This window comes from Pseudophryne corroboree (genome assembly GCF_028390025.1).
Source record: "Pseudophryne corroboree isolate aPseCor3 chromosome 3 unlocalized genomic scaffold, aPseCor3.hap2 SUPER_3_unloc_23, whole genome shotgun sequence".
NCBI lineage: Eukaryota > Metazoa > Chordata > Amphibia > Anura > Myobatrachidae > Pseudophryne > Pseudophryne corroboree.
The window spans coordinates 739,036-748,900 of record NW_026967512.1 but is presented as its reverse complement, the minus strand read 5'-3'; the positions used below and the strand labels follow the sequence as shown (position 1 = coordinate 748,900).

At 47.0% G+C, this 9,865-nt stretch overlaps 1 protein-coding gene across 2 annotated transcripts in view; it reads left to right on the top strand.

The window, feature by feature from the left end:
• Positions 1-484: 484 nt before the first annotated feature.
• The window catches only part of LOC134983749 (zinc finger protein 665-like), a 44,333-nt gene continuing 34,952 nt past the window's right edge, over positions 485-9,865 (top strand). For both annotated transcript variants that reach the window (XM_063949392.1, XM_063949391.1), the window contains exons 1-3: positions 485-554; positions 652-753; positions 6,792-8,336. In XM_063949392.1, the coding sequence (XP_063805462.1) occupies positions 521-554; positions 652-753; positions 6,792-8,336 (1,681 nt within the window). In that variant the 5' untranslated portion in view covers positions 485-520. The remainder of the gene's footprint in view (positions 555-651; positions 754-6,791; positions 8,337-9,865) is intronic.

The following is a 9,865-nucleotide window of genomic DNA, read 5'->3' as shown; positions in this document are numbered from 1 at the left end:
GGGTGGGTGATAACTGGAGAGGTGACTGCTGGGAATGGGACATTATACAGTAACACCAGGGGACGTGTCTGGGCGATGACTGGAGAGGTGACTGCTGGGAATGGGACATTATACAGTAACATCGGGGGATGTGTCTGGGTAATGACTGGAAAGGTGACTGCTGGGAATGGGGCATTATACAGTAACACCAGGGGATGTGTCTGGGCGATGACTGGAGAGGTGACTGCTGGGAATGGGACATTATACAGTAACACCAGGGGATGTGTCTGGGTGATGACTGGAGAGGTAACTGCTGGGAATGGGGCATTATACAGTAACACCAGGGGATGTGTCTGGGTGATGACTGGAGAGGTGACTGCTGGGAATGGGACATTCTACAGTAACACCAGGGGATGTGTCTGGGTGATGACTGTATCACTGTGTGTGTCAGGTTCCTATAAGGTGTCAGGATGTCACTGTCTATGTCTCCATGCAGGAGGGGGAGTATATAGAGGAACACAGGGGTCTGTACAAGGACGTGATGATGGAGAATCACCGGCCCCTCACATCACTGGGTAAGAGGAGACTGTCATGTATTGTACAGGGGAGAGCAGGTATGGGGCCCCCTATAAACACACACCTGATAATCACATCACTATGTGTCTCCTACAGATGGGCCCAGTAACAGAGATACCACAGAGAGATGTCCCCGTCCTCTGTATTCCCAGGATTGTACAGAGGAGAATCACAGAATCCCACAGGAGGATCAGGTAGGTGGGATTTAGGGTCTCCCCAATATACCAAAGTGACTGTCACTATATGATCTGTAGAGAAGCTGTGTATTATACACTGATATTATACTGTTTCACCCTTAGTTTAAGCTAACACTATGCAAATGCCATTGTATTATTTTCTCATACGTCCTAGAGGATGCTGGGGTCACATCAAGAACCTTGGGGTATAGATGGGATCCACAGGAAACATGGGCACTTTAAGACTTTCAAAGGTGTGTGAACTGGCTCCTCCCTCTATGCCCCTCCTCCAGACTCCAGTTTAGAATCTGTGCCCAGGCAGACTGGATGCACACTGAGGAGCTCTACTGAGTTTCTCTGAAAATACTTTATGTTAGGTTTTTTATTTTCAGGGAGCACTGCTGGCAGCAGTCTCCCTGCTTCGTGGGACTGAGGAGAGAGAAGTCAGATCTACTTCTGTGAGTTTAAAGGCTCTGCTTCTTTGGCTACAGGACATCATTAGCTCCTGAGAGTCTGATCGCTAGGTACGCCTAGATGCTCGTTCCCAGAGCCCGCCGTCACCCCCCTTGCAGAGTCAGAAGACAGGCGAGTAGAAGAAGATCAGAAGACTTCAGTGACGGCTTTGAGGTAGCGCACAGCGGCCGCGCTGCGCGCCATGCTCCCACACTCAGGGGCACTGCAAGCTGCAGGGTGCGGGGAAGGGGGGGGCAGCAATTTAACCACAAAATAACTGACTGGCAGGAGCGGACATAGTGCCAGGGCACTGTCCGGACCCCCGCCAGTATAAAAAGTTTAAAAAAGAGCGGGTCTGAAGCGCGCCATTATGGGGGCGGGGCTTAGCCCTCACAGCACACAGCCCAGCGCCATTTTCTCTACACAGGCTGCAGAGACGTTGGTCCTTCCGCACACTGCTGTACAAGTAACAGGGTGCAAAACGGGGAGGGGGGGGGGGGGGCACAGTGATTTTGATGCATTGTATGTAATTTATAAAAGCGCTGCAGGCCTGTGACATTTTCTGTAGTATTTTCAGACCGGGTTTGGGCGCTGGTGTGTGAGTTGGCAATATCTCCCTCTGTGTCTCTCTGACAGGCTTTACTGTGGGTCTGTCCCCTATATGCCCGGTGTGTCTGTGGGTGGCGGGTGCACGTGTGTCGGTATGTCTGAGGCGGAGTGCTCTTCCCAGGAGGAGACTATGTTAGGGACACAAACGGCTGTGGGAGTGACCCTATCGGCGCCGCCGACACCTGATTGGGTGAATGTTTTGAGTGCTTTAAATGATAAATAAAAGATTGGATAAATCTGAGTCCCAGAACCAGTCTTGGAAGAAATCCGTAGAGGATGTGTTGTTTCAAGTCCAGACCCCCTCGGGGTCACAAAAACGTTCATTTGCCCAGCTGGCAGACAGGGATACCGACACGGACACTGACTCAAGTGTCGACTATAGTGATGCCAGATTAGATCCAAAACTGGTAAAGAGCATTCAGTACATGGTTGTGGCTATAAAAGACTTATTACATATCACTGAGGACCCTACAGTTCCTGATACTAGGGTCACACGCTTTGTGAAAAGGTTTGGGAAAGTCCTGACAACAAGTTTCAGATTCCCAAAAGGATTGTAGTGGCGTATCCGTTTCCCTCTGGGGATAGGGAAAAATGGGAGTCACCCCCCATTGTGGACAGAGCTCTGTCAAGAGCATTGTGGATTCATCAATGGAATGCTGATGCTGACTCTAAGAAAGCTATGGAGTCTCTACCGTATAAAGGTGGTGTATTGTTTGATGATGGCTGAGTTGGTATCTACGGCTACCGCGGGTAAGTCATCATTTTAAACTTATGTGCCTGCACCACAAAAGAAAGCACACCACTATCAGATGCAGTCCTTTCAGCCCAATAAATACAGAAAGGGCCTAGGGCCTTCCTTCCTTGCTACTAGAGGAAAGGGAAAAGGTAAACGATCACCGGCCGTGACCGGTTCCCAGGAGCAGAAGTCCTCCCCGGCTTTTGCCAAGTCCCCGCATGACGCTGGGGCTCCTCTGCGAGATTCTGCACCGGTGGGGGCACGTCTCAAGCTCTTCAGTCAGTTCTGGGCTCGTTCGGCCCTGGACCCATGGGTTTTAGAAATAGTGTCCCAAGGGTGCAAACTGGAGTATGAAGACGTACCCCCTCACTGATTTTTCAAATCAGCCTTACCTGCTTCTGTTCCAGACAGGGAGGTGGTATGCGCCGCAATACAAAAATTGTGTCACACTCAAGTCATTGTCAGGGTTCCCCCGTCACAACAGGGAGAAGGTTTTTATTCGAGCCTGTTCATGGTCCCGAAGCCAGACGACTCAGTCAGACCAATCCTGAACTCGGTTGCTGGGAAAGATGGTGGCTGCCTACGAGGCCATTCAGTTTGGCAGATTCCATGCCAGAGTGTTTCATTGTGACCTGTTGGACAAGTGGTCCGGGTCCCATCTGCACATGCACCGATGGATAAACCTGTCTTCCAAGACCAGAATCTAACTCCTGTGGTGGCTGCACAGCTCTCACCTCCTAGAGGGACGCATATTCGGGATCCAGGACTGGATCTTAGTGACCACGGATGTGAGTCTCCGAGGCTGGGGAGAAGTCACGCAGGGGAAAAGCTTCCAGGGAAGATGGTCAAACTGGAAATGTGTCTACACATAAACGTTCTGGAGTTAAGGGCCATTCACAGCGGCCTTCTGCAAGCGGAACATTTTGCAATCGGCCCGTCTTGATTCAGTCGGACAACATAACAGCAGTAGCGTATTTAAACCACCAGGGCGGAATAAAGAGCAGAGCGGCAATGACAGAGGCCACAAAGGTGCTCCGTTGGCCGGAAAGTTATACAAGCGCTCTGTCAGCGATCTTCATTCCAGGAGTGGACAACTGGGAAGCAGACTTCCTCATCCATCCAGGAGAGTGGGGTCTTCATCAGGAGGTCTTTGCAGAAGTGACAAGTCTTTGGGGAATTCCTCAAATAGACATGATGGCGTCTCGCCTCAACAAGAAACTTCAGGATATTGTTCCAGGTCGGATGACCCTCAAGCAATAGCAGTGGACGCCCTAGTGACACTGTGGGTGTTTCAGTCGGTGTACGTGTTTCCTCCGCTTCCACTCATTCCAAAAGTGATAAAGATCATAAGAAGAACAAAGGTGTAACGACACAGCCGGCGCGTCGTGTCGCACAGTTGTAAAATACCCGCGGTTACTTTCCTAGCCCTGGTCCTCCCCATGGACTCCACTAATTGCCGATATGTTATTAGTTATATGCTAGGCAATATTGTATTGTAGTTATTATATTGTACAGTTATATTTATCTGTTATAATTGGAACATGTATTTTATTTGGTTATACTGTGTGCAATGTGCGTAATTATTAACAGGAATAAGTCTGTGCCAGAGTGTTATTTAACATGGTAAACACTTCATTGTAATGTAAGTCCCCTAGCTGTACACTCAGATGTGATTAGGAGGAGTAGGTTCAGTAGTAAACAGGTTATGTATGGGGCTGCAGGTAATATGATCACATACACCCCATTGTGTAATGTAAGTCCCCTAGCTGTACAGTCAGATGTGATTAGGAGGAGCAGGTAAGTAGTAACCAGGTTATGTATGGAGCTACAGGTAATATGATCCTATACACCCCATTGTGTAATGTAAGTCCCCTAGCTGTACACTCAGATGTGATTAGGAGGAGTAGGTTCAGTAGTAAACAGGTTATGTATGGGGCTGCAGGTAATATGATCACATACACCCCATTGTGTAATGTAAGTCCCCTAGCTGTACACTCAGATGTGATTAGGAGGAGTAGGTTCAGTAGTAAACAGGTTATGTATGGAGCTGCAGGCAATCTGATCACATACACCCCATTGTGTACAGGAGCCCAGATACCTCGTCTCCTCTGACCTCCTGACTGACCAGCTTGTGTGATGAATAGACAGGGGAGGGTATAACAAGAGTGAGCTCTTCTGGTGAGGGAGAGAGATCTGGACAGAAGGTCAGAGAGTGAATGTACCTCTGAAGTACAGGCGCTGACGAGGCATTGCGGTGCCGTAGGTGGTGAGAATCCGTGACGCAGGACGCTGTGTGAGCTGGTATCCTAGACCAGGGGACACAGAACCACGGCCAGTGTGTAACAGCAGGAGATCGCAGGGATCTGTAATTCTAAACTACTGTGGGGACTTAGTAAGTAAGATACCATCCTGGCTTACAATTGTTAATGTTATTGGGTACTGTGTGTTTATATTTACAATAAAGGGCATTTGCCACTTTACTAAACTGTTTACCTGAGTGATCAGAGAATCTGTATCCTCATAAAAGGTTCAAGCGATCCTCATTGTTTCAGACAGGCCAAGAAGGGCTTTGTATCCAGATCTTCAGGAATTACTCATAGGAGATCCCTGGCCTCTTTCTCTGAGGGAGGATCTGTTACAGCAGGGGCCGTGCGTGTTCCAAGACTTACCGCAACTTCGTTTGACGGCCTAGAGGTTGAACGCCGGATCCTAGCCCGAAAGGGTATTCCCGAGGAAGTGATCCTCACTCTTATTCAGGCCAGGAAGGGAGTAATGTCTAAACATTACCACCGTATTTGGAGAAAATACGTGTCTTGGTGTGAATCCAAGAAGGCTCCTATGGAAGATTTTCAGTTAGGACGTTTTCTCCATTTTCTACAAGCCGATGTGGTTTCGGGCCTAAAGTTGGGCTCAATTAAAGTTCAAATTTCAGCTTTTTCAGTTTTCTGCCAAAAACAATTGGCCTCCCTTCCAGAAGTTCAGACCTTCGTGAAAGGCGTGTTGCACATCCAACCTCCATTTGTGCCCCCTGTAGCACCATGGGATCTTAACGTGGTGTTGCAATTCCTTCAATCTCATTTGTTTGAACCTTTACAGAAGGTAGAGTTGAAATTCCTTACTTGGAAAGTGGTCATGCTGATGGCCTTGGCATCCGCCAGGCGGGTGTCTGAATTAGCGGCCTTGCCTCACAAGAGCCCTTATTTGATCTTCCATGAAGATAGAGCAGAGTTGAGGACTCGTCAGCAGTTTCTGCCAAAAGTGGTTTCGTCGTTACACTTGAACCAACCTATTGTGGTGCCAGTGGCTACTGACGCCTTGCTGGAATCGAAGTTTCTCGATGTAGTAAGAGCTTTGAAAATTTATGTCGCCAGAGCGGTTCAGTTTAGGAAACAGAGGCTCTGTTTGTCCTGTATGCTCACAATAAAATTGGGGCTCCTGCTTCCAAGCAGACTATTGTGCTCTGGATCTGTCATACGATTCAGCAGGCTCATGCTACGGCTGGATTGCCGTTACCGAAATCGGTGAAGGCCCAGTCTACCAGAAAGGTGGGTTCGTCCTGGGCGGCTGCCCGGGGGGTCTCGGCATTACAACTCTGCCAAGCAGCTACTTGGTCGGGTTCAAACACCTTTGCGAAGTTCTACAAGTTAGATACCCTGGCTAATGAGGACCTCATATTTGGTCAAACAGTGCTGCAGAGTCATCCACACTCTCCCGCCCATTCTAGAACTTTGGTTCTTGATGTGACCCCAGCATCCTCTAGGACGTATGAGAAAATAGGATTTTAATATCTATCGGTAAATCCTTTTCTCTTAGTCCATAGAGGATGCTGGGCGCCCGTCCCAGTGCATACTGTATCTGCAGTTATTAGTTATGGTTACATACATACTGTGTTACGTTTATAGTCAGTCTGTTGGTGATGTTGTTCATGCCGTTGACTTGCGTTGTATTAAAAGCCATGTTGTACGGCGTGCTTGAGGTTTGAGCTGGTATGTATCTCACCTTAGTTTAACTATAAATCCTTTTCCTCGAAATGTCCGTCTCCCTGGGCACAGTTCCTATAACTGAAGTCTGGAGGAGGGGCATAGAGGGAGGAGCCAGTTCACACCCCTTTGAAAGTCTTAAAGTGCCCATGTCTCCTGTGGATCCCGTCTATTCCCCATGGTTCTTGATGTGACCCCAGCATCCTCTACAGACTAAGAGAAAAAGATTTACCGGTAGGTATTAAAATCCTTTTTATAGTGTTGTTGTTTTTTTTTAGGTAGAACGTCTGTCTGATATTAAAACAGAAGATATAGAGGGAGAAGGAGAGACGTATGTGACTGATATGAAGGCAGCAGATACAGAAGGAGAAGAAGAGACGTATGTGACTGATATAAAGGCAGAAGATACAGAGGGAGAAGAAGAGACGTATGTGACTGATATGAAGGCAGCAGATACAGAAGGAGAAGAAGAGACGTATGTGACTGATATGAAGGCAGAAGATATAGAGGGAGAAGAAGAAACGTATGTGACTGATATGAAGGCAGAAGATATAGAGAAAGAAGAAGAGACGTGTGTGACTGATATAAAGGCAGAAGATACAGAGGGAGAAGAAGAGACGTATGTGACTGATATGAAGGCAGAAGATATAGAGGGAGAAGAAGAGACGTATGTGACTGATATAAAGGCAGAAGATCTAGAGGGAGAAGAAGAGACGTATGTGACTGATATGAAGGCAGAAGATATAGAGGAAGAAGAAGAGACGTATGTGACTGATATAAAGGCAGAAGATATAGAGGGAGAAGTAGAGACGTATGTGACTGATATAAAGGCAGAAGATACAGAGGGAGAAGAAGAGACGTATGTGACTGATATAACGGCAGAAGATACAGAGAGAGAAGAAGAGACGTATGTGACTGATATAACGGCAGAAGATACAGAGGGAGAAGAAGAGACGTATGTGACTGATATAAAGACAGAAGATACAGAGGGAGAAGAAGAGACGTATGTGGGTGATATAAAGGCAGAAGATATAAAGGGAGAAGAAGAGACGTATGTGACTGATATAAAAGCAGAAGATCTAGAGGGAGAAGAAGAGACGTATGTGACTGATATAAAGGCAGAAGATATAGAGGAAGAAGAAGAGACGTATGTGACTGATATAAAGGCAGAAGATACAGAGGGAGAAGAAGAGACGTATGTGACTGATATAAAGGCAGAAGATATAGAGGGAGAAGAAGAGACTTATGTGACTGATATAAAGGCAGAAGATATAGAGGAAGAAGAAGAGACGTATGTGACTGATATAAAGGCAGAAGATATAGAGGGAGAAGTAGAGACGTATGTGACTGATATAAAGGCAGAAGATATAAAGGGAGAAGAAGAGACGTATGTGACTGATATAAAGGCAGAAGATATAGAGGGAGAAGAAGAGACGTATGTGACTGATATAAAGGCAGAAGATATAGATGGAGAAGAAGAGACGTATGTGACTGATATAAAGGCAGAAGATACAGAGGGAGAAGAAGAGACGTATGTGACTGATATAAAGGCAGAAGTTATAGAGGGAGAAGTAGAGACGTATGTGACTGATATAAAGGCAGAAGATATAGAGGGAGAAGAGACGTATGTGACTGATATAAAGGCAGAAGATATAGATGGAGAAGAAGAGACGTATGTGACTGATATAAAGGCAGAAGATACAGAGGGAGAAGAAGAGACGTATGTGACTGATATAAAGGCAGAAGATACAGAGGGAGAAGAAGAGACGGATGTGAGGGGTGATCAGCAGTGTAAGGAGGAGGAGATCCCTACAGATATCAGCACAGGTGAGTAATAAACACTTATTACAGAAGTCACATATTCTCATTGCTCAGTCACTACAGCAATCTCTTATCCTACACCCTCCTCCGCCATCAGCCCTGTTCTCAGTTGGGTGTTTATAACAGAAGTTTATCCATGACAAATATCACATGGAGAGTTATTACAAACAACACTATAATGTTATTAAAAATAACAAGCAGAAGTTTATTATTATTATTAAGGATTATATATAGCAGTGGATGCAGAGGTGCATAGGTAACTGTGTAACACACGTGTAGAGAAATATATATGAGAAGACAATCTCTTGTAATAATGGATATATGATACTCATTTCGTATGTGAATCGCAGCTTCTTAGTCAGTGATCACATGAAACAATATAGGTAGTGGAGAGGAACAGAGCGCTGTGACCAGACGCTTCCTAAGGCCGCGCGTCCCACGGTCACGGAATGGGTTTCGGTCACATGGGACCTGGCCAATTAGAGGATTCATGGTTACAATCGCCTGTTACTGACTCCACACACTGGACAGTGGGCGGGAACAATGCTGCCACCACCAGACTCCTGGTTGTTATGAGCCACGGCTGTGGCTCATTCCTGTTTTGCATTTTTGTTAGGTATTTCATGTTTATTAGTTGTCTTGCATGCCAGGATTTCCTGTTGCTCTGTTTTAGTATGCTCTTGTCTGCTGCCGCTGGTTAGTCTGTGTAATTGCAGCTTGTTCCATGTGTTCTGCCTCACCTGGCTGCTGATTGCATTTTGTCAGTTGGAATCATGCAGTGGGCCAGCTGCTCTGGATTGTTTAATTAGGACTCTCTGTTAAAAGCACTCCCAGGACTCCTCACAGACGCCGGTGATAGCTTCCTGTTTGCCTGATTCTGCTGCAGAGAGAGTTCCCAGTCCCGGTCTGTTCGTTTGTTCCTGTTCTCAGTGATCCTGTACTCGGAAGTTACCATCTGTTCCTGGAGTCTGATCGAGCACCTTTAACATCTGGTGGTGTTCGTGAGTCGCGGCGCTGCCGTGTGTTGCGGCTTGTCCGCTATTATTTATTATTTTGTTTATATTGTGTTCTGGAGCTTTGCGGAGGATTCCGCTTCCACAAGATCCACTCTGGTGTCCAGCGGTGCCGGATAGGAGTGTCGGATCAGTGGATCTTTGGTTGTCCTTTTCCCTGGCGGCTAGTCCGCACATACCTTTTGATTTAGTTAAGTTAGCTTGTAACCCCTGGCTTGGTTGCTTAGTCAGAGGGCCCCTTGTTATCACCCTGTCTCGGACTTCCCCTTGTCTCCCATTAAGACCTGCGGGGGCATCGGGGTTGGGCAGACATAATCCGCCCTTCGAACGCGGCTGCCATGGGCTCAAGCAACCATAGTCTCGCAGGGGATTTCTGATAACACGGGTGAGACAACGGAGTTAGGGTGCCAGGGGTTACTAGGCTTTCCAGCTCCCACAACCTGTATTTCATTCCTGTACTCAGATCTCTGCCATAAGATCTTCTCCAGTCTGGAGTACAGGAATCGTAACATTATCACCGGC